This window comes from Triturus cristatus, chromosome 6 (assembly GCF_964204655.1).
Source record: "Triturus cristatus chromosome 6, aTriCri1.1, whole genome shotgun sequence".
In the NCBI taxonomy this organism is placed as follows: Eukaryota; Metazoa; Chordata; class Amphibia; order Caudata; family Salamandridae; genus Triturus; species Triturus cristatus.
In genome coordinates, this window is record NC_140589.1 from 520,805,433 (window position 1) to 520,831,559 (window position 26,127).

At 41.6% G+C, this 26,127-nt stretch overlaps 1 protein-coding gene across 1 annotated transcript in view; it reads right to left on the bottom strand.

Annotated features, from left to right (window-relative positions):
- The window catches only part of CD109 (CD109 molecule), a 750,032-nt gene that overhangs the window by 21,682 nt on the left and 702,223 nt on the right, over positions 1-26,127 (bottom strand). The window contains exons 30-32 of the mRNA XM_085610953.1: positions 17,845-17,987; positions 9,416-9,572; positions 1,622-1,724 (exon numbers count right to left, since the gene is read on the bottom strand). Of these exons, the coding sequence (XP_085467079.1) occupies positions 1,622-1,724; positions 9,416-9,572; positions 17,845-17,987 (403 nt within the window). The remainder of the gene's footprint in view (positions 1-1,621; positions 1,725-9,415; positions 9,573-17,844; positions 17,988-26,127) is intronic.

Here is a 26,127-nt window from a genome sequence, read left to right on the forward strand (position 1 = left end):
CTTAGTTATGTATCAAGTGCTGTGCAGGGAGTGCAAGGCCTGTAACGCCTCACTGCGGTGACTCCGTATGCTACAGGGGTCCTCAGCAGAAGTGACTGAGCTGACAAAGTGGCAAGACTAGTGTGCATCTAAATGTGACTCTGTATGCTGACGCGGTATAGGAGGCTGCCTAGGAGAGGTCAACGCTTTGCCAGCGGGTACCGCAGTGACCATGTATGCGAGGAGGGGCTGTTGGTACAGAGTACTGCCAAGTTCAGGCTGTAGGCCAGGAATATTGGAGCTGCGACCTGCAGGTTTAAATTGAGCAATGAGGCCTGCCCCATGGACTCCAGAGGACACTGAGAGGACTTTGCTCTGTCACTGAGACCCATTTGGGAGCACGAAGGTCAACTCTATCCCCAATGTGGGGAAAAGTTGAACTTACCATGCTTCTGATAAGAGAACCTGTGCCTGCCAGGTGCTGTCACAGCTCCCGCATGCAGACTGACTTCACCCAGCAGGACTGGAGCATTGCAAGTGCCTGCAGTCAGGGCTCCTGCTGAAATGCTTCCGTGCTGCTAGAGCAGGTAACACTTGATTTGGGCCTGTTGGGATCCTGGAGACTCGCTGTTCAAGGTGCTGTAGCACCATAGGCACTTTTTACTGTTTCTAAAGAGTCAGAGTGGACTTTTGAGTGAGCCTTACTAGTGAGCATTCACTGCACGCGGCCACCAGTGAATGGGAAATAACCCCAATCACATTACAGTAGAGGGCGGGCCAGGGATTTGCTAGATAAACAATAATGGCCTGACCTTTTAATATAAAAACAGGTATTTGACTGAAAATGTATTTATTGACATTACTGAGTTTGCTTGGAGATTGAGTTGTGTTCACTAAGCCTTATGTACACATTTCCCTCTGAGGGACCCTTTGACTACTCGGCCACAGAAGCCACTGAGAGTCAAGTGGAGAAGGGGTAGTTGGCCCAAGTGCTCAGGATGCATAGAAGGTCAGGGCCTGCGACATCAGAAGTAAAAGGCCTCAACCACCACTAGTGGTCCCAGAAGCCCCTGCGTGCCCCGTGGCCCTCTGAAAGGTGTTCTGATATCATCCATTCATGAGCGAACACGAAGTCCACTACATGATGTATAGATGCATTAATAACAATGCTGTCTGCAGTAGATAGCTAAAGCGGTCTGTAGGTAGACTGCGAAGGCATTTCATTAAGTTATTTATCATTCGAGAGGTGAGTGTGAAGAGACAGAAATGAAAAGATTTAGAAGACTGACAGAGAGGACTGAGGAGTAAAATGAAGGAGATCTAGAGAATACTCTGAGTGAATGTGGTATAGAGGTGCAAGGAAAGTTTATTCACAAATGTGTCTAATTTAGTGCTTTACCTACTTGATTTGGTGGGAGGTGCGCAAAAGTTATGGAATTTTATAAACAAGCTGGATAAAAACTAAAGCAGCATTGTTCACTGTCCCTGTATTCCAGGGCGGTTCTGGGGAAACTCTTCCTCGCTTACAGACAGCACAAACATATCATTATGAAATGTGATTCTGGGGCAGAAAATCAGCAGTAATTTCATGAATAGTGATACGATTCCATAACACAGCAGAGGTCTTACGATTTATACTTACTCGGTTCATAGTAGTCAACTACAGACACCGAGGCATCTTGGGTATATGCCACTTTTGAGTCTCTCACTGCTGGAACGGCCACACAAACCTTTGTTTGATTTAGCTGCAGTAAAATAAACAGTTTTAAATATTTAATACATTCCATATTATTCATTGTAAACTACATTAATCGCTGGCAGGCAAACAATTTGAAATCGGCACCAATCACCAGGGCCAACTTTAGCGCTGGTGGCGCCCAGTACGAAAATCATTTTTGCACCTCCACACCGCATGACCTACTCAGATTCTCTCACTTCCACAGGGCAAAAGTGCCCCTCACCTCTCCAAAAATAAGTAATTGCTAAACACAGCGCCCCACCCCCTGAGGTCAGCACCCCCTCCACAGGTCAGCGCCCAGTGTGGCAGCACCAGTCGCACTGCCCAAAAGCCGGCGATGCCAATCACCACAGAAGCCAATGTCACACCCCGATCTATAATAATTTTAACCTGCCCGAAATTTTCAAAGACCCAATAATTAAAAAATGGCAAAACAAAGGCTTGGTTAAAATTGGTGATTTTTTTCTTCTTCATCCGAGATAGATTCATTTGAAAAACTTAAAGAAAGGTATGGATTAGACTGGAGGGACTTTTTTAAATATTAGCAAATACGGTAATTCTGTTATTCATGGCCTGAGAAAGAAACATTTAACCATTGGCAATGTATATAATTCTTTAACTGTGCTAATGTCTGATGATTTGATTACACAGGCCAGGAAATGGGAATCGGATATTGCGATACCCGAGGACTTGTTTTTTCATTCTATCGGATTATCACAAAGTGTGTTAATTCCTGCGCAGCTTCAAGCCCAATACTACAAAACCTGCTTTTTCCTTTATTATACCCCAAAAAGGATCACAAAATGGGGGACAGGGAAAGGGACTTTTTGTCCCTGATGCGCTCTTCATTAGGCAGATCTTAATCACATGTTTGCCTCTTGTGATACATTAAGAAACCTGAAATCTTTATGAAAGAAGTGTTAGGAAGAGATATATATCTCTACCCTTCGTTGATCTGTCTCGGGGTGGATAAGGCGACTCAGGAGAAACCTGGAGAACATTTGGTTTTTATTGGTATGGCGATATACCGACTTTGTCTTGCCTCAGCTTGGTTAGATCCATCCCCACCCGGTTATCATCAATGGCTAACCCGATTAGTGGCAAACTATAATTTTGAAAAAGCTATTTATGAAAAAAGAGGAATACGATCCCGTGCAAAAGGGTTAAAGATTTGGGAACCACTAACTAGATGGCTTGAGAGAAGGTGAAACATCTTTTTCTCTTTTTCTTTTTTTTTTTTACATCACCTGTGCTAACCTCCAGGGGAGGTAGGGGTGGGAGGGTGGGTTCAAATGAATACAATTGTGCATGAGACATTTTAAGTTGATTGAACATGGCTTTTTTTCTTTGTTTACACTATTTTTTATTCTCTGCTAGCTCTTTTTCATTAGATTCGCATTACAGAATTAACAGAATGTGTCACAGTACTTGTCGTTTTATTATGTGTTTTTTTTTCCAATGACATGAACGACATTGAAGTACTGTAGTACAGTATTGTATTGTAATTTTCTCAATCATGCACTAATAATAAAAATAAAAAATAAAAATAAAAGGAAGCCAATGTCACACAAAGGTATAGTAATTTGTTAAATTATGAATTAGAACTCCAGAACATAATTTTTATTTAAAGAAGTTTAACACAATTCAAAGGTGGATTTGAGAGGGTGTATTTGTGTATGAACGCTTGTGTGTCTAAAGGTCTAGAACTGATTAAGGCACTATTGGAAACAGGACAAGTGTTAATATTTTTGCATATGGCAGCAAACTGCAGCAGTTAAGTAGTTTTCAAAGAAGATATTCCAATTTCGGGGTACAACAGGAATACTGTGCTTTGCTCTTTGACATCCACAGTGCAGTGGTTTTGATGTTTTAGGTTTAAGTAAATTCTAGTGGATGTTACTTGTCCCCATCTTATTCTTATATGTCTTTATAGACAGAGGTGCATGATGCACAACCTTTTAGCGCAAGATATTGGTTCTACTTGGAAAAAGGGCAGACATCTTAGCAAAAATGTGCTGCTGTGAGATCACTTGTATTTTGCAATTGCCTCTGATGGGCTAAGGTAGTATGGGTGGTGGATTCAAACAGGACTGTTCTATTGTTCAGTGGGCATAAAAAAGTGCACTTAAAAGACACTGGCAAGCAATTGCTAATTTTCCTATAACATTTGCATAGCTTGTGTCTTCAGAGTTCAAGGCTACTAGAGCTCTGTTGGAGAGCTGAGGATGCAAACGTGGCTCAGAGATCTCCAGTAGAGTCCTTTATGTCCATACCACTAATCCAGTGGCAGGTGAAGAGATGTCAAAGGCAGCAAGAGTGGGCCTCATCTTAGTGTGAGATGTTAATTTTGCAGATAAATCAGGTTCTGGTCCAAAGACTATCTAGAAATAAATAACACATCAAACAGTATTGTTGGAACCAATGAGTTGTAAGTCTTTTGCAAAACAGCTGACATGGAAATATTTCTAAGTTCTAGGACAGTGTGTTCCCTAAGTAGGAAGAAAGTGCTGAAACGAAATGCATCGCAGTCGGGATTTCTTTTAGTGAGGGATCACGAGTTTTAGTGGACATATACAACAGAGTTCTGCTAGGCAGATAGGCTATTAGCTACTTGGTCAAAAAGTTATGCAGCCTGTCCAAACTCCTTTTAGTGCAGAAGACATGAGGTGAACATCCTCAGCACTACCTTCATAGTCAGGAGTGGCTGCTAGGGAAATGTAGTGGCGGGGCGAGAGCAATTACAACAAAAAAAATCAAAAAGAAAGAAAGGAACGCTCAATTACCTGCCGGTCGCTGCCTCTCCTCTGTCCTCTTCTGTAGTCTCCAGGAAGCACACAGGCTGCCAGATTCCCTTACTTAATCACGACGCTGCTGTTCCCATGATTGGTCTTGACAGGGAGTGGGAGTCTGTGCATATTCTTCACCCGGCCTTACAATACAGCCGGGTGGAGAACATGCTAAGTGTGCATGACAGTTTGGCCAGCCCAAGACGCCCGGCAGAACTGTCATGCACACTTATAGTGCAGCAACCACTCTTCCTTTCTGTGAGGACAGCCAAGCCCCGCCCCGCCCTGCCCTAACCTGGCTCAGGCTCCATACAAAAACTAAAATAATAATAAAGTAGTGTTATTAACGTTGTGTTATTATCATTTTATTTTTATTTTGAACTCAGTGGGGTGACTCTCCTCCGCATTAACTGAGGAGCCACTGCTGTTCATAGTGCAGAGAGAAAAAATATCATATTCCCCATATAGGGCATACAATTCTCCTACGGTGCTTGCAACATAGGATTTATTTTTAGAGGCCTACCTTGAACTGCTTAGGAAGAGCTGTCCAGCAGCTTAACGCTTTTTTGTTTGTTTTGTGAATAAGAATTAGCGCATTTTGCATGCTGATGCCATCAGTGTTCATAGTGAAAACGAAGGACCCATTCCACACATCAAAACCCGAACACCGATCATAAGGGGAGAGGTATGGGAGGGCGAAACTCTCCCCTTTTAACCGTACCTAGCCCTAGTCTGCTTGGGAATTGCCGCAGGAGGGCGATTCCCGAGAAAGATCCACCCACAGGGTACAAGGCAGTTGAAAGTGGGGGAGCATCCGCCAGGCATGGACCATTTTTACCAATAATGTACCCATTCTAGGCCATGGAGAAGAGAACCTCTAAAACACCAGGGCTGCTGTGTTTTTAAATCATTAGACTGCTATGGGGGCTGGCAGAAAAAGCACACAAGACACAAGGGATGGGTTTTATTTGTTTTATCAAAAAGAGTGGAGTCAGGTTACCTGTCCTGGCATTGGGCCACACTCCCAATCTCTTGAGCCTAAAAAGTCTTTCTACCCTCCTGGAGGACACATTGGGGGATTCACCCTTAATCAGGCCTCCTAGTGAGAGCAGAAAGTGAACTAGACACCAGGGCCTTATTACAGAAAGTGCCCCTGGGATACAACACACATTTGTTCACATTCCTTGCGTCCCTAGGCAACTTTGGTATTATAGGAGGAGTTTTAGATGCTTGTTTGGCTCCACCTATCATAAGGCACACATCTTGGGAACACATCTTGTACCAGCACAATCACTAGGCAGTGTTCCCTCATTTGCATGGGGTATGAACACAACAGAATTACTGCAACCCTTTCCAAAAGGGACATCTAAGACCTGCTAAGAATTTACAACTTAGAGTCACCCAACTCAGCTGACCCAATAGGCTCCTCTATCCCTATCGCTGCAAGCAGACAGGTGAATAATATTCCCACTAAGTGCATAGGAGACAATGTTAACAATATCATTGAAGTTCAAATTGTCCCACATCCCAATTCTATGCAGCTTACAGAACTGAAGATACATATTAAACACAGTAGTGAGATAGCAGAAATCACAAAATCAGACAACCTAGACTTTACCCTTCTAATGGAAATATGGCTCAATGAGACATCCCAACAAACCCTTCCCCTAAAGATTCCCCCAGATTACTCCAACATACTTCAAGAAAGAGCCTTCAGAACAGAAGTGGGAATAGCAGTGACTCACAAAGATTCTCTCAGATGCAGGATTGTCAATAATGAACAAATTACATCAATTGAATGCCTTCGATTTGAAATATAAAAATGTGGAAGAAGAACTCAATTAAAATTCACACATTCACACTATGTACCACACACTTGGGAACATCTGATTACTCTCCAAACAGCTACAAGAATTTCCAACCAAGAATGAGATCAAAGTTTAGAACATCATATACCTCGCGGTTTAAACCTGCATTGGGGAGATCAAAACAACACCCGTATCTCTCATTTCCTCAACTGCTGATACCTTCATCCTCACCCCGGTTTGTACAACTCCAACACACGTGAAAGGTGCTACTCTTGACCTACTGTGGGTCAACACGAAACTGGTGAAGATTGACTGCATTCTCCCTGTAGACTGGGCTGACCATACAATTATTCACTTTTCCATACACTGCATGCTCTCCACTTGGCCAATCCAAAACACTGAAGATGCCAACTCACTGCACAACATTCCCCCAACCAAAGACCCAATGACTTCACAAACCTTTATACGGAATCCATAACAGAGTGCCAAATCACAAAAAAGGCATGTTGGTTCACGAAGGAACTCAAGAAGAAAGAAAGGAAACTGATCTTTGAAAACAAAGCAACGTCCATACAAGCAAAAATCAACAAATACCTGACTGAATTTTTTTTTCTAAATTCTAAATCGAAAATCAATCCACTACACCAACACTAAGGGACATTTCAACACCCTCCGAAGGAAAATTCAAGGAATTCTCCTTCTACATAAACTGGATACAATTGCGGTTTCCCTAACATTCTCATCTATATATATGACTTTTAAATCATTACCATCAAAATCCCAAACTTCCCATTCTACATTTAAAGCAGTCAGTCAGGTGGACGGAATCTTCAACAAACCTAGATACTTCTTATGCTTCTTGTATCTCATCCCAGCCTTTGCACTTGAAGAGATTGGCCAACCTGTAGTCCCATTTTGGCTGAACCTCATCAACACCCCCTTAATGACAGGACAGTTCTGGATTGTCTCATAATTGGCCAGGTTAATCCTCTTCTGAAAAAAGGGGGAAGCCAGAGGATTTTTGCAACTTCTGATAAATCACCAGTGCACCCTTCCTGGCCAAAGTCCTGGAAAGCTAAGTGCAAAATAATCTTTACCTTGATGAAAATAACCTACTTGATAATCTTCAATCTAGCTTCAGAGCAAGACACAGGACTGAAATTGCTACCTTAAAAATAGTCGATAACACCCTCAACATCCTGGACAAGTGAGATTTTGTTTGCTTTGTTTTTGCACCTGTCAGTGACTATTGATACAGTTTACAACTTCCTACTTCTACAACCTCTTGAGATCAGAATAGACATAAATAGTACAATCCTAAACTGGTTCTCAGCCTTCCAGGAAAACTAGGCCAATGATTTAATATAGCCAACACCTTCTCCGACACAACAAAACTCCTACTCGGAGTCGCACAAGGGTCAATCCTCCCATGCATGCTGTTCATTATATATGTCAAATTACTTGTCTCAATTTCCAATCAATGGAACATCCACTATCACTTCTATGCAGATGACCCTAATCTCTATTTGAAAGTAGTATTTCCTGAAGACATCACCCCATTGCTGATCTTAGGGAATTAGGGAATGTATTAAGGGATTTGATAGTTTATGATTCATGATGATCAGCAGAAAATCAAATGTAGGCTCTTGGTAACTGTAAAAAGACATTAGGTATTTTGTACCTGTTCACATTTGTAATACTTGCCTGTGTTAATATTTTACTTACTTTTACTGTAAAAGCTTTGGAACTTTTATGGCCGAGCTTAGTGTAAAACAAAGATGTAAAACAACATAATTGTGCTGTTTTTTACTTTTCAGAAGGATTTGGGAGATCTACGTTGTCCCTTCAGAGTCTCTTGACAGATGTTTGGTAGCCTCAGTAATGGTCCATCCTATGGACTATGCTTACAGAAGGATTTGAGAGACTAGTTTTGGTTTTTCCAGCTGTGCAGATCCACCGGCTAGCTACATGGCTTCGAGGCCAAGGGGAAATCCAACCAGGGAGGAGCTAAAGATCTTTTGTCTGGTATCAGTATAGAACACCAGATAATCACACTTGCCGAAGTAACGTCTACATGTAGAAAACTCCTAGCCATTTGTGGCTATAGTATTATATATGTCGCCCATCTCCCGTTTACATCTAGAGACACAGAACATCTGGCAAACATGCAGCTGCATTCTTACATGGATTATATTGTCTAATTTAAGTTGAGCTAATAGCATGAAGGTATTCTAATTTAATGTTAAAGAGGTATCAAAGGTTAACATCCAATGGATTTGTTGACAGATTGCAGTGTGACCAACTCCCTCTAAGTCATCGTGGAAACTATTTGCAGTCCTGAACTTTTCACCTACAAATCATTGTTATCAGGTGCATCAGTCTAATTAGCTAAATAGCAGCAAATCAAGACTACAACACTCAGAATGTATTAGGCTGAAACACAAATGCCCTGGGTGGCACACTACAGTATAATTAAACATCTGGAAGATTATGCTGGCCTGCAGGGTTGTTACCCTGGAGTGGTAAACGTCATTTGGAACTGACTGCTAGTTTGTCAGTAAGTATATTACACTGGGGATTTTCAATTTATGGCTTCTGTTATTAAATTTGAGGGTGCTCTGGGGATCAAGTTTACAGTCTTCACATGCAAACAGCCAAAATGGGGTGGAGTGGCGGTGGGTTGTAATGACCCGAGCCGTGTCACTAGCTACACACATTTATCATGGTATGTAGGCTTACCCGGGAAAACTTTTCATATGTTCTTTTAGTCTCCTGTTCCCGCGTGGCTGTTATTATTATTGATCTAATGTATCAACCTCACTGTGTATCAATGTGAGTAATTCCTGTAAAGTATGGTCTATTGAGCAATGTTAATAAAAGGAGTTTAAAAAAAACAGTTTACAGTCTTCCTTAGAGTATTATCATGGTCCATGGATGACAAAGCTTTATTTAAGTGTAAGAGACAGCAGGATATATAGGTCACTGACAAGAGCTGACAACCATGTTGTATACAGACCTGTATTGGGCATAGTAATCATAGAATGCAACATGTTAACATTTATTTATTGCAACCCAAATAATTGTTTTGTCTTGTCTTTACTTACAGAATCAAAGTACAGGTTGACATTTCCATTGCCATTTTCCACTTTCTTGATCAAATTGTTTAATGAAACCGAATCTGGAGACGGGGCAAAGCCACTTAGTAAATCCACTTGCATAAGGACCATACCGCTCTCTGGAGATGTGTCTGTTCCTAAAAATCTTGACAGAAATGATGAAGAAAACTTCACATATTGCAGAAATATTATTTAACTCTTTCAATTTTTAAACTAGATCACATGTATTCAGTGAACACTAGTCTATATGATTCCATGTGGACCTTAACAAATTGTAAATCGGATGTCATGAATGATATATGTGTTGGTATACAACACGGTCACAAACTGGAATGCCTCAATTCAACCTAGGGTGTTTTCCACCCAAGGTAAACAGCATTAATCTGGAGTAGGGCAATTACTACTTATGGTAAATACTGCCCATTTGGAGTTTGACATGACAGATTGAGGAAGTGGTGTTTCTCAAACTGAGTACCGCTGGGTGATATTTTAATTACGCCAGCTAAATCCCAGAACTTATCGTTATGTGAAATTCACAAGAAATGTCAAACTTTCCTATTACATCACTTTGTGTAATATGTGTTCTCGGGAGACTTGTTCAGTCAGAAAAAAATTGGGGATAGAGACATTTTCTGCTCAAATCAGTCTCCCTGAAAACGTCATGCTAGACACAGGTAAATTACATTTCAACTTGAGAGTGTAATTTCATGTACTTTTGTGAATGTTCTTGAAATTTCACAAAATATCATGCAAACTATGTTATAACTTTTTCCTATCCAATCTTTCTCTAATATATTCCGCCAGGTTTTTTCTGGCCGATTTGTGTGGAAGGTTGTGTTTGCAACAAAAAAAAAAATTAACTCACCGTTTGGAATGAGTACCAAAACAATCCAAACTTGTTCATGATAAATAAGTGTAATGAAAGGGTTCGGATCTAGATAGGATAAGCATGAAGAAAGTACAATCCCTGGATGAAGTTGTTAAACTTTAACTGATGATCTTCTGTTGCTGTGAAACAAGCTTTTCTGTTCCACAGCATGACAACACGTCACAGCACTCACCTACAACGCTGCAAGAGCATACCCATATGATTCCACAGACGGATGTATGACGTTACAACGCATGCTGTTACAACACATGCTGTTACAACTAAAGTTTTACAACGCGAGTGCATTGACAACGCAGGACATTACAACGCAAGTCTTTACATCGACTTGCACTAGATGGCGTGCTAACATTAAAAAAGTGTAATTTACTATTCCAACTCCAGTCCACGTAACAGTAGGGAAGGTGTTGGGATAGTAAACTACACTATTTTTAATGTTAGCACGCCATCTAGTGCAAGTCGATGTAAAGACTTGCGTTGTAATGTCCTGCGTTGTCAATGCACTCGCGTTGTAACAGTTTCGTTGTAATGGTAGTGCGTTGTAAAAGTTGCGTTGTAAAGCTTGTTCCCCCCACAGACTATCAGTTAGGCAGTTGTTCAGAACATGAACCAAACTGGGATTATAATGTCTACAAGAAGCATTAAAACATTCTACACAACATATAACTGGTTTGTGGTATTGACAATTTCATAACAAATGTTCTGGGTTGTAATAAATACAACACAGCAAGCAAACAAGGTAGACACCTTAATGTAAACAGTACGGGCAATAGTCAAGTTTTGACAATACAAATGGCTGAATACAAATTCATTTATAGTTATTGGATTTGAAGGCAATTAAGACATCAGACCATACAGAAGATCTCAAGTTGCATATTGCAACTCTTGAGAGTTGTATTAATTATTCATAAATCCTGAGTACTTGCCTTTTTAATAGATTGTTCAGCGCAAAAAAAGCAATCTCATCACCACGAATGATATCCAAAACAATGTTATTATTTAAGATAACTGCTTTTTTCTATATATTTCAGGGAAAGGGCACGTAGGGGGGAGATGGAAAGGTTGGTATGAAGCCATTTATATTTTTTGTGAGTGGTTACTATCATCTGAATGGCCATCTAATATATAGCTACCCCAAGAAAATTCTTGTTGTCTCTTAGTTTGCATGTCCATGAGTACAGCTAAGGATATGTGTGCTAAGAATGCAGGGGTGTATGAAACATCTTAGAACACTAGAAAAGGCTAGAGGTGCATTGAAGGCAGAGCAAACGCAGTGGACAATAACTAATCGTGCAGAACTTTGTTCCAATATTCCAATTTTTATCTTTTAGTTTCTGCCTGTTCAATTGAGAACATTCTACCCTCAATAGATGAGATGTTCTAAAAGCAGCAGGCTATAATCCTGTAACATGACATATGGGTAAGTATCAAAAAGGAATGCTTTCCATTTCAGAGTTCCAAGTGAAATCATAGACGACTCAACTTTTCACCAATTCTCTATGCTAGAATTTTTTTTTAGCTAATGCTTAGACAAGTACAAGTCTCTAGACTGACTACTAAAGTTAAGGTAATATTCAACTAGATTTTTCCAGCAGATGACTATGCCACTGAGATCTATAGACTTCTTTATTGAGCATCTAAACACGTTGTACAAAGGGTAAATCAAAATATTGCTGCTGTGGAGTCCATACAGAACAAATCAAACATAAGAAACTGGGAATGAGTAGAAACAAAATAAATAAAATAAAATCCCTGGGGTCCTAGAATTTCTGGAGAGATCTGTAGATATCCTCATAATCTATAATCTTGTTTCTTGAAATATCTTTTAACGGGGACTTTTGTCTTGTGGTTTTTTTGTACTGCTTATTTCATTTTGTTACCTCTCTCTTTTCATAATGTTTGCAATGTATCTGACAATATTTGCAGAGTTGATGCTTTACTAAAGACTGTATCCTCTATTTGTATCATTCTCGGTCGTGGGTTATTCCTCTATTGGAAACACGTTCAAACTTGCTAAAGGATATAAAACTTACTAGCTTCAAAGCAATGGCTATTCAGATCTGGTCTTAGAGTTGGAAATTCTAGTCTTGCCTTGATTGAAACTTTGCACAGCGCATACTGCCAACTCGATTGCCACCAGAGGTGCCCCAGGCCTTAGAAAAGTATATTTATTAATGCTTTTGTGGGAGTAGAGGGTTTGGGGCTACTGTAACAAGCGGGTCTAGTAATTGCCATAGAAAGTTTGCGTAATCCCCATTCAAAGATCAATCAAAAGGAACACAGTAGCATACTCGCACACCATTCACTGGAAACCCGAGACCAATCTAAGCACTACGATTACATTCAGGAGTGGGGAAGGATTATAATTGTTCAACTGGTTTTATTTTTTTAAACCGAATTAAGGAAGTGTAAACGATTAGTTGTTTTTGCATTCTTGCCAGAAGCGGGTTTAACATTGAATTTCAGAATTCCATAGGAGCCTTCAAAATTAAGGCTATGAAAATTGTACAAGAAGCCTGGAAAGCAAAACATTTTTTTAATTATGTTTACTTTTACGCAAAGCCCAAAAATGAGGAGTGTCAATCTAGGGTACATTTTTCCATGGGAGAATTTAGAGAAAGAGTCAGCTTTCATTACCTGCATCTGGTCTAGGTATAACCTATTACTAGATTAAGGTAAATAAGGGGAGAAGGGTACGCCAAACAACTCAGTAAGTTAACTTTTCAGAAAACAACACAGTACTGAGAGAATCTCTTCTCAACCCTTGGTAGCTATAGCACAAGCAGCAGGAAATCCCCATAAAATTGAGTGTAAGGTTTAGGCAGTGCCAACAATTTTATACTAAAATAGTTCTAAAATCAATTGAGAAAATTAGGCAAGTATTTGGTGAAAAAAATACATCAATCTAATTAAAACAGGTAAAGGGGGACTGGAGATATGAATTTAAAAAAGTTTAAAACAAAAATGGCCAAGAAAAGTAAAGCATCAATCATACTTCACTATTCATAGTTGACCGGGACATGTAGATATGATTCCAGGCTGACCACGATGGAGTAGGGGTCGCATACACCACAGTGATATCTACACAGGTCCAGTGAGTGAAGGTCCAAGGCTGTGGCAAGCGTGGGCCCCTCGAAGTGGATATGTTGTTGTCGAGCTCCAGCTGAAGCTGTTGATTTTAGTGACAAAACCTCAGCCTGGATTTCAAAGCTGAACCAGTTTTCCACACATCAAAAAGCTCAGAGTGGGATGCACCCATTTTTTTTTGCCCACATTTGGAGCTACCTTCCTGAGAAAGACACAGTGACTTGCCCTGGTTCTCCGGAGGGGGAAAAAATAACTAAGTTCCACTTTTTTGCCAACTGCTGGGAAAGGTATTTCTAGTCAGCTATGCAGCCCGCAGCTCCCCAGGACAGATTTTTAGGAACTAGAAGAATTTCCAGCCGCCAGGAATCCTGGAGGGTCAAGCCCTGTGTGCTAAGCTGGGCCTTCTTCGTGTCGGAAGACCTTCTGTTTTTTGTGTCTCTAAAGCAGGCAAACAGGTGGCCAACCACATGACCCCTCGTGAACAATTCCAGTACAAGTTAGCAGGAGTCTTTCAGTGAAACTTCTTCTTCCGACAAGAGTCAGGAATCTTCTTCCAGCAGGGCTTACGTCTTCATGTAGGGTCTTTCCTGGCCCATGAATGTTCTGAGGAGGAGGAGGAGGAGGAGGGTTTAGGCACTAACTTTAACCTGTGCACTAGCCAGTGATTGGAGGAATTCTGGCATTCAATCCTAACAATTGTCTTGCAGCTCCCAAACCTCCTATTGCAGCAGTCCTTTTTTTGTCTTACTGTAAAATGTTTCAACATGGGAAGACCCTTCTGTGACTACGCAGACCTATCGTCTACTTTTTAGCCACACCCCTATTTAAATGAGATATTCTGCCATCTGACAAAGTCCAAACCGGTTTACTCCCCTACTGTGACTGGAGCTTGGCAGTCTACGAGGATCCTGGGAATTAACAGGAGAAGCACACCCTGGCATAACCAAGTCAAATAGTGCAAAGCTGCTTTTATTCTAGAATGGTTTCTGCCCACTCCCAGATAGCTAATCCATACTAAGTGGTCAGCAGTTAACACACATCTACTCTTACTGGGTCATGCAGCACAAAGTAATTATTATAATGTTACATTTCCGTTAAGTTATTAAATCAAATTTAGAAATTTCAGTGAGTTTTAACTTTGAAGCATGTTTGTAGCATTTTCCTCAGGTATATTCGAAATGAAGATTTTAATACCATCCAAGCCTGTTCAGGGAAAACTCTAGCACAGCCTACACAATGAAATGTCCTTTTGGTTTTATTTTGCTTTGAGAGCACACTTACCTCACTATTTAGTATACCATATATTGGTATATTAGCACCTGACCCTCTGGGCTTATACAGCACATTTTAGAGGTTGCTTTTGAATATATACAAATAGGTTTTTCTTCTAAGGCAAAGACACTATTTCCTGCCATGTGTCACTGCAGTGCATTTAAATTGCAGCCCAGCCATAGCATAGTGGCACTCTCGCAAGACCTATTTGTGTTATATATACATGGATAGTATAAATGACACGTAACTTCTACAACCATAGGTGTATTTTCTGCACCATTCAAAACGCATAAAGGTATGGTGGATTCTGCAATGCTATGTTTTTATCAGTGTCATGGTACACATCACTGATCACACAGTCATCAAGAGGTACGCAATGCAGCAGGTACACAACAAAAGAAGTGCTCCTACGTGATGTACCTCTTGATGACTTTGTGACTACAGAGGAAATTGTACCTCCCTCTCTAGATCTGATGGTGGGTATCCCTTTAGTGAGGGTTTACAAGCACTAAGACCAGGTAGGATTCACTCTGGTTGTTCTAGTGCATGGTTTTATCTTTTTTTGTGTCCTCATCTCACCAAGTAAGCGTCTACAATTCTTGGATAGCCGCCCTTCCAACCTGTGCGCCCTGCGGCTACTGCATTCGCTTTGGTCTAGTACCCAGAACCAGACCTGCCCCTTTGTTGGTGGCTTGGTGTGATCATAAGACCAGGAGGTGTTACACAAAGCCCAGACCTTTGCCCCATACTATAAAGGCCTGCCAGATATTCAGACAGTTGTCATTATCACTTCCCTGATCCATTATGGAGGCAGTTTTAACCCAATCCTGGGCCTTGGGGGGCAAAGGGGCTCTCCACTTCAAACATATTTGCCTTTGAGCTATTAAAACCAGGTAAAACAATAGGCCTCTATGTGTATGTCTCAACTTCTTGCTCAGCATGCCGTCATCTCCAAATAATACTATAGTCACATTTAAGATGATTTCCTCTCCGAAAATACCACATAAGGCTTCCGCAACTCCCCTCCAGAAGGCAAACAGTCTAGGACACTCGTAGAATATGTGTGGATCGTTAGCATAAGTAATGTCACATCTGGAGCAATTTGGGTTTGAGAGAGGAGCGATCTTTGCTATCCTAGCAGGGGTGTAGTATAATCGATTAATAACAAGGCTGATTAAAGGGGGGTTGGCTCTTCTGTATATTAAGTGGTATTGTTTTGCCTTTCAATTTAAAAATATCCGGACGACGCTCTCGAAACCAGATGAGTCAACTTGGGGCAGACTTGTATCAGAGATGATAAGGCAGAAGGGCTGAGAAGGTTTCCTATATAAATTCAGAGCACCTAGGTACTTCAAAAAAGTTTGTTTGAAAGTTCTAAAGGATGCCCTTAGTTTGTGGCATAATGTCAGACCTAGATGGGAGATAGGGTATTACTCCGAGTATGCCCCAATCTGGAACTCCCCTGGGACACCGGAATGCCTTAAGGATAGCCTGGCAATATCAATCAAAAGAGCAGGAATCCCCATCTGGTCAGATTTGGAATCTTCTGAGAGGGTACACCCATGGGAGGCTCTAAGAGCTAGGTTTGGAGGGGGCCTTTCCAGATTTAAATATATGCAATTAGTCTCTTGGTTTGCTGCGGAGACGAGGGAAATACAAGGGATATGGGAGGTTGAACATTCATTAAAGATGTAAATCCTAAACGTAAGGAAATCTCAAAATGGTACAAGATGTTTGTAGAGGCAGAGGACAAGGAACTCCCCCCATCACATCTTATATGGAAGCAGGTCCCCTTGGAATGTGACATTGAAGATCTTTATGAACCCCCCCTGAAGCTGTTGTACAATTATGTTAAGCCGGCAAATCTCAAGAAGAGTCACTTCTTGGTTATTAATCGATTATGGTTTTATCTTTTAACATTTTAAAATTGACTATTTATTAGTCTAGGTCATTAGGTATCCTGCGGCCTGACAAATGCCCTCGACCAATATAGGTGACCTAGAATAGAGCAGAAAAATGTTGGCGATAAGACAATGGTCTGAGCCTTTGTGCTCTCATTTTATCATAGAAGTGCGTTTTAGATGCACCAGAGGTCACAACAAATAGAGGTGATAACCCGGTTGCCTCTAGGTACTTTTAACTTTATCTGGATCCCCCCTGTTTTGACAAGGAAATTATCTTATTTAAGAACTTCCCCATCAGGTTTATAAGGAGGTTGAGTCCACCCTCGTGGTAGTGCCATACCAGGGTGGGGAAAGGTTGCCTATGATGAAGCATGTCACATTATGTGAGTGAGGCTTCCTCTTCTAATAAGGCGGGTCTTTCTTCTCCTCTTGGGCTTGCCCCTATCTTCACCAGAGTCTTGGTAATTTAGATATCAGTGACTTGTACCATAACATTGATAAAAATAGCATTGCAGAAGTCACCATACCTTTGTGTGTTTTTGCTCTTTACTTTGGGAGGACGTGTGGTGGCGTACACTCCCCCTTTACTTTTGTGTTTTCTGCACCATATACAATGGTCACACAGGGGAGTTAAATAGACAAATTGGATGAGACCAATTGTATTACAACAATTTTAGGGACAGAGCACTTACTGTAGCATTTAATTATATTGTAACAGTGCCCAGAGGTCCCAATACCAGCAGAAATATGGTCCAGAAAAAAGGCAAAACATTTGGGGTGAGCATGCAGACTAGGCAAATCGGCTAGTTAGTAAATGGCATTTCATTCATTTCAAATTCCACCTGTCAAATCCCCAAATCACCCTACCGAGATTTGCTTTAGCAATAGTATTGCTAGATGCAACTTACTTTCTAGAATTCTCAAATGCCCCTGAAGAAAATCCTTAAAGGTTACAAAGCAATAGTCCACAAGAAAATGCAGCTGGCATCAGTCAAATCATACACCTCCAGGGGATGAAATGGTTCCAAATGCACAGATATACAATTATACAGTGTGATATGCAATTAGGCATGAATTCGAACAATTCACCTTCGGATTTCTGTCAACAGACAAACCAGACCTTGCTGTCGTGCATGTATTACTAAAACACAAAAGAGGACTTGAGTTCCGTTTTACTATGATTATTTGATATATTCATCAACAACTGACATTAAATGTGTCACTTAAACATTCATGCAGTAACAAATTAAAGGGAAATATTTACTCACCTTGTGCATACATTTAAAATCATATGATCAATATCATTTTTGTTGTCTTGAACAGTAACCTCTAAATCAAAAGCCTCTTCCGTTTTAACGGGCTTGCTCCTCACAGCAATCATTTGGTCTTTCACAGTGTAAAAAATATTCAGCTACACAGAGACAAATAGCAAAAATTTAGTAAGATGAAAAGAAAGTTTGTTACACCCTGCTACTTTTTTTAGAGAAAGTCCTCTGATATTGCCAAACGTTTAGTGATTTTCAACAGTATATTTGTATGGATCACCTTTTTGGATTGATTGCATGATACTACAATAAGTGTTACAAAAAATATAAATACCCACAATCAGACCATGCCACTCAAAGGAAACCAACGACTTTTAGCATTATCAAACGTGCTCCTTTAAATATTTCTATAATTGAATCATTTTTCAATTTCCTTATTTCTTTTAGCCAAAGCTCACTGAATGGTAACTAGAACAATTTCAGCATCACAATATGGAGTAATTTCAAACACAAAATTTCACTAGATTTGGCAGCTGAGATTTCAAGAGATGACAACAGACCTCTCCAAATCTGTTCAATTAGTTTGCCACCTAATTCTCAAAGTTTTCTCAAGTGAGATTTTTGGATGGTAATTTTTGTAACATCATCATGCAACACCTATTCATAATTCAGAAATTGAGAAATGTCTAAGTAAAGCACGAAGTGGTTCCAAGAGCTAAATGTTTGCAATACCTTCACAGTCATTAGCTACCCATTAGAGACTAGGGACCAGATGAACTACTGATTCTAGCATGCGCAAATGGGTTAGCGACCCGTTTGTGCATGCCAAAATTGAAATGGCCAATTTTTTGAGTCGCAAATGAATTTGACTTCCAAAAAATTGTTTAGAGACTCGCTATTTGGAACGGGCGTTCCCTTCCAAATAGCAGCTCTCTAACCCATGAACGAATGTTTTGAAACCGCAATTGCGGTCGCAAAACACTCAAATTACCACCATTTTCAAGAGGGTGGTAATGGAGTCGCAAAGGGGAAGGGGTCCACAAGGGACCCCTTCCCCTTTGCGACAGGCTCTGAAAATATTTTTTAAGGGCAGGCAGTGGTCCCAGGGACCACTACCTGCCCTTAAAAAAAGAAACAAAAACGTTTAATTAAAAAAAAAAATGCATCCCGTTTTACTTAAAGGAAAACGGGCTGCATTAAAACAAACAATAACATGCTTTATTTAAAAGCAGTCCCAGACATGGTGGTCTGCTGAGCCCAGCAGGCCACATTCCTGGGAGGGAAAGTTATTCTCAATAGGCTCACAAATTGCAAGAGGCTCAATAATATTCATGAGCTTGGCAATTTCCGACCCCATTGGGAATCGCAAACAGTGTTAAACACACTGTTGTACATTGGATTTAGCGCCTCGCAATTTGCGACTCGCATTTGTCGCAAATTGCGAGGCGCTGAATCCAATGGTTGTACATCTGGCCCTGGATGTGGATGTTCACAGCAGAATGCCACACATGAGGTGAACACAGACACTGTCATAACTTTGAGGCTATTAAAAAGCATGTGTAATGTATTTCATGCACTTGTCTCCACATCAAAATTGATGCCTGAATTATAAAAGTATACACAGTAAAAAACAAGGAAAAGTGCACTAATACCCACTACTTATACTAAGAGTTTTTTGGAAGACAGTCTTTCTATGTAATTCTATTTTAGTGAACATAAAAAGGAACTAAATATCCTTATTTAGTATTTCACTTATGACCTTGCCCCACACTTGAAATCACAACATGTGAAGATTCGTCATATGTAGGTTTAGAGAAACCAGGCATATTCTAGGAATATATCAGGATCTAAAGTACTTGTGGATGTTTCCCTATTGAAATGTATCTACCCATAGGTGTCTTGTGAGCATAAGTTATAAACCTTTGCAACAGGTACTCAGAAGAACCTTTCAACTTTCTTTGTGGCTGAGTGATTCATGAATGCCCTATTCACTAAGCAGCTTTACTTCAACTTGGTGCTACAATTTCTACAGAGGTGAAAGCAGAGAAAGGAACTGTAATTTACCTGTAATCCTAGATCTCCTCAAGGGGAATCTTCGTTCTAGTCATCAGGACTGAATTGTCCTTCCCACACGAGCGATTCCAGAGCACATTTTACACAAATATACATAAAATGTTTTTCTTTTGAAAAGCATATTTTTAGGCATTCTTTAAAAAAACTAAGTATTTTTAGCAGCCTTTAAAAAGCCATATTGGACAATTTTTGCCTACTTTTTTTAAAAGAACAATATTATGTTAGTTGCAGAAAAAGGCTTACTATGAATAACATTGTCAAGAAAATGCTTTCACAGGCATTTTCAAAGGAAGGGAGAGAGGAAATAGGGACAATGTAGCCTAATAAGCCAGGAAACAAACGCTGCTCAATTTGGGAACAACATACCACCAGTGTGGCATCAAGTACTGCCAAGTGGGGCAGTTGAGCCAGTACTATTTTTCTAGGATCAAGGATAATGATAGCACTATGGTCAGTTTCTTTTACAATTCTCCAGGAAGGAGAGAAGGTTGCTTACGACTAGAATGAAGATTACCCTGGTCGAGAACTAGGATTACCAATATATAACCCATTCCTTCACCTCCTGGGGATTTTCATTATTAGTTAGAAGCACTAAATATAATAGCAAGACCACCTCTAACAAAGATGGAAAAAATGGTTTTAAAAAAATGCACTTCAGAAACCAAACAAATTCTGCAGAGCAACTTGTTCTACTATTTGACATCAGCTCTGCAATCCGCATCAAATCAATAATGTCTCGTAAAACTTTCTGCACACCAGGTAGCCACATAACATATATCGGATATACTCCATGATAATGCAGCAGTAGTGACCCTACATCTCATTGAATGGGTGATAAGTCTAAAGAATCCACCTAGAAATGAACTGTTTCCAACGGACTGATCCCACACATACTGATTAATTGTTTATAAACAGGTGATCAGTCTGTCTAATGACTCGTTTTTTTCACGGTGAAATTTTATAACTCTCTTAGGGCCAGATGTAGGTGGCCAAATAGCGATCGGTAACGCTGAAATTAGCAGAATTTCAGCATTACCGATCGCTAAAAAAGCATGTGAAATGTAGGAGCAGAAACACCGAATCGCTAAATAAGGAATCGGTAAAAATAACAGAAATCAACTACCGATTCCTTATTTAGCGATTATGCCACACCGACTCACTATTTAGCTACTTGCAAAGTAAGGAATCGGTAAAATAATTCACAAACCTATGCACATAAAATCGCTAAAACCGATTCCTTAAAAAAAACGCTAATTAAGAGTCGCAAATTACCATTGACTCAAATCAGGTGGTAACCAGGTGCACAGCATATAAACAGTCCCAGAATGCATCATCGTGGACACAATGGCGGCCCTCCACATTATTGCAAGGCGGTTAAGGATACGAGCTGCAGCACAAAGGATATGGAGGAGACAGGAACGCGTCTACAGATTGCGCATCACCTTATTCCAACTCACAGAGGCCGAAGTCCATGAGAGGTACAGGCTACACCCAAACAGCATCCTGGACCTGATGCGGGTTCTGCACCCATTCCTGGAGCACCAGACACCAAGGGCGCATGCAATACCTACTCATGTACAGGTACTCTGTTGCCTGCACCTCCTGGCATCTGGCAGTTACCAAGGGGTAATAGCTGCGGCAGGTGGAGTCTCACAGAGTTGCCTGTCGCGTTTCCTCAATACATTCCTGGACGCCATTTTGCAAAGGATGCCACACTACATCCAATTCCCCAGCACACAGGCAGAACTGCAGAAGACCAAGATGGATTTTTACCATAAGGTCCAGTTCCCAACGTCATAGATTGCATTGATGGGAAACATATACCAATCCACCCCCCTGCTGCGACAGAGTACATCTACCGCAATCGCAAATCCACACATTCTATAAATGTACAGGTGATATGTGATGCCTCTTCCATCATCACGGACATAGTTGCAAAATACCCAGGGAGCACGCATGATTCATACATATTCAGGAACAGTGGGATCTATACCCGTCTCGTTGCAGGTGAATTAGGAGAAGGCCACCTGCTAGGTAAATACATGTGACACCCCCTGAAGTATACACCTGTTGCTACGATTGCTGACTGTGAATAACCTACTTTCTTCGCACACTTAGGTGACAGCGTCTATGCCGTGTGATCTTTCATCCTGACTCCGTACCTGCACCCATCCACCCCAAGTGAAAGGCGATATAATGTTGCACATAGATCTATGCGCAATGTGGTTGAGCGAACATTTCGACTCCTCAAAAGCAGGTTCCGCTGCCTCCACAAAAGTGGAGGTGCACGGCAGTATCGGCCTTTGGTCTGCTGCAAAATCATAGCTGCATGTGCCATGCTGCATAACCTTGCCACTAAGAGGGGGACACCCGTGGAAATCAGTGAATCTGAGGAGGAGGAGGAGGAGGATGAGGGAGGTACACAGCCACAGCACAGTGCAGCAGGCGGCGCAGCTGCAGCAGATGGGAGACAGAGACGGTCAGAGATCACACCAAATTATTTATGAGTAAGCAATGAGACAAAGCCAGTTAATGCAATTGTGTCAGGGTGTTTAATTGACCTTTCCACACGCAATTGTACTGCACACCGTAACACCAATGATAGCCTCACAGTGCCTGATTAAGCACAACATGGCATAGTCACTCCCGCATGCAAAACCACTAGTCCCATCATTGTGTCCAATGGGTTACGTCACCCACCACACAATGGAATGTGGTGGCAGTTCTTATCTCCTGCGCACATGCGCACCACTGCTGCGTTCAGCAGGAACACTGTCCTCACCAGTGCTGTGTCCTGCGGCAGAACCATGCCTGACACTGCGCCTCCTGTTCTCTGGCAAGGGGGGTGTTATGCTGCTGCGACTGGTTGCCTCCTCACTCTCAGCCCCATCCCCTGTACCAGTGGCAGCAATTTGGTTTTTCTGAAGCACCTCTAAAGCACTGGTAACGGTTACCATGCCTTGAGTGACTTCACGACTGCACTTTGCCATTTCCAGTTGCATGGCGACAGAGCGACGACTGAGCACATGGGTTGCATTGCACAGCCTGTTGACAGACTTAGTATACCCTTCAAGTTTCTGCCTGTCTCTGCGCCTTGCAACACAGTCACTATCACTTCTGCTGCATAGCAACCTCACTGCATCCGACATCTCCTTCATGCCCTCTGCCACAGTGTTTTGGAGGCAGTATATGGCCTCCGTCATGTTGTCAATCTTCCTGTTGTTTGCCACCATCTGACGTTGAATGGCCCTCATTGTCTTTCCCTGCAGGTGCTGCACTTTAAGCATCTGCCCCTCCAGACCAGAGAAGACATTGGAGTCATCAGCGTCAGGACTCTGTGCCCTTTGTTGCCGTCTACGGGCACCTGTGTTGCCATCCTCCACGGGGGACTGTGTCAAAGATGCCTGTGTTTCATCGTCCGGTGCGGTCTGTGGTGCTCCCTGGCTGGCATCGTCTGTGTCATCAATCTCCTGGAGGCTAGCCACTATATACCTCCTTGATCGTGCTGGTGGTGGCAGTGGTGGTGGTGGTGGTGGGGATGATGGTGTGGTGTCAGCAGGTGTTATGTCTTCCTCCGCAATAGTGTTTTCCTCCCTGGAAGCCTCGCAAGTCTCCCCCTCTGCAGCCTGGGGCGATGTTCCGCCTGTCGATACAGAATGTACTATTACTCACTTGTCTGCCAGAATATTTCTGCAAATAAATTTCATGACTGACAATCTAGCTGTCTGTCCTCCGTTAGCTCATCTGTTGATGTGTGTGACATGCCAATGCTTTTTGGGGACTGACTGATTTGCTAATAGTTGATAGGGACTGCATCTCCCATGATGCATTGCTGAATCTAGACAAAACATGTTCTTTAGTGGGATTCTTGCAGGGGGATTGGGGTTAGGGAGGGGATACAGCATGCTGTGCAGGCATCTTATCTTGTCTGTTGGATGCTGTTGCTGAGCTGTCCACGTCCCCGATGCCACCGACGCTCTCCGGCTGGAGGGTGGACTCAACCATTTGCTCTAGGGCAGTCGGAGCAGGCGCAGATGAGGTTCCCCCGCCGGTCTTCCTGGCTTGTTTCAGCCGGTCAGACACCCTCTTCTTTGCACGCTTCCTCGGATTATACCATCACTTCTTAAGCTCATCTGTTGAGCGATGTGTGGCGCCAATGGCATTGATCCTCTGCTGGATCCCCAACCAAATCCTCCTTTTATGTGCCTCAGGGACGTGAAGAGATTTCTTGCCAAAGAGCTGATCGTGATCTTTGACTACCTCCTCTATGAGAATCTCCAACTCCCTCTCACTAAACTTGTGCTTGCGCTTTCTGTCGCCCGCATCCTTCCCCTTCTCCTGTGAGGCCATGGTGCAGTTCCTCTGTGTTTGCTAGGTGGTAGCTGTGCAGCCCCTGTCCTCTTGCTCCTGCTCCTTGCCTCTCCAACAGCTTCAGGATCAGAGCAGCTGCATGGGTGTGGCCACTTCCTGGTTGTGATGTCATCAGGAGGCACAGGATTGGCTGAATCTTGTAATTGCGATTTTTCAAACTCCCGGAATCGCTAATTACTGAATCGGTATTACCGATTCGGTAATATAGATTCGGTAATGTGGATTCGGTATTTGTAATAGCGATTTTTACCGATTCGGTAATTTTTACAGATTTTCTACCTACCTCGGAAATAGCGAGTTCTTAATAGCGATTTGGTAAAAATCACCATTAAGGACTCAGTATTTCGGGTTTACCTACATAGGGCCCTTAATGTTTAGAGAAGGTAAAGCCCTTTCTGCCGGAGCAGAGCGATTCTGGAAGAAGGTTGGAAGGGAAGAAGTCTGATTGAAATTCAAATGAGATACAAATTTAGGGAGGAAACGGGGATGGGTCCTAATCACAATCTTATCTTTGTGAAAAACAGTTAATGAATCTTCATGGGATAGGGCCTGAACTTGACAATTCCGCTGGGCAGAAGCAAAGCCACTAGAAAGGTTGCCTTTCATGTCTAAGGCAATAAGAGCTAATGGATGTTGGGTAGCCTAGGCCCAGTACACCAATATTGCAGCTAAGTTAGTGAATGTTGTTGTTCCTCTGGTGCTAGATGGAAACCAGCGCTGCGAGAAATTAACCAAGAGATTAGAGTGCGTAAGAATTGTGGTACCTTTAAAAGAAACTGTGGCTGACAGTTTGTAATTTTCTCTGGCACCTACATTTCTTTAGAATTCTCGTTTCTTGCAAATATGATATTTTAGGCTTTAGACAACCTAGTTCTTGTCTAACCCCCTTCTGTTTAGCTCTGCAATTCACCCCCTTAACATTTAACATTACAATTCAGATTGAACTCATTGTAGCCTGGTTTGGGCATTCTTACTCTTCGACAAGACTCTCCTGTTTCTTTCCACAGTTACCTCCTCTCCTCTACCACCACATTTAGGCCCTGATCACTTTACAGGGGGTGATTGTTTGACATTGTTCAGCATTCTGTCCATTAAGTCTTCTTTTTGCATTTGTCACTTGCCCAGACATGGGTCATGTGCTTGCCATGCCACTGGATTCAAGCTATCCTGGGTGATGAGGGGTGATATCCTGATTTGCGTATGACTAGGTCCAAATTGGGGTGGTGTGGTGAGCAAAAAAATATGAATTTAGGCCTAGATCTCTGTATGTATGTTTGCAATTCTGAAATGTGATGAATACAAAGATTTTAATAGGATCAAAATAAATTAAGGCACTTGCCTTGGTGGTGCACAAATGATAAATATTCACTGAAACCCAATTTCCACACGTTATCATTTGTATGAAATTTAGTTTTATCATTAAATCTGTATGTCTGTGCAGATTTAGTGACCATTTCACTGGAAAATGTGCTGCCTGTAAATGACAGTGGGCTACCACACAATGCTTTAGTTTCATTAAAAAATCACCTTCCTCATGTCAACTAAAGCTAGGTGTGTCATGAAAGTTTGGTGTTCTACAAAGAGGGTCGTAGATCTAAAAAGTTTGGGAACCACTCATCTAGGTGGCTGGGTAATGAGATTCCAATAGAAACATTTACCCAATCTATCAATGTGGGGTATTCAATTATTAGGACTGCTTAATTCTGGCTGCAGGATTACCACAATTTGTTTTATTTCTGTATTGCACCAGCTAAGCTGCATTGTTGGAACTATGATAAACTGAGAAATTGTCCCAGGTACAATGCTTCAAAGGCAGATTGGGTACACATGTTTGCATCATGT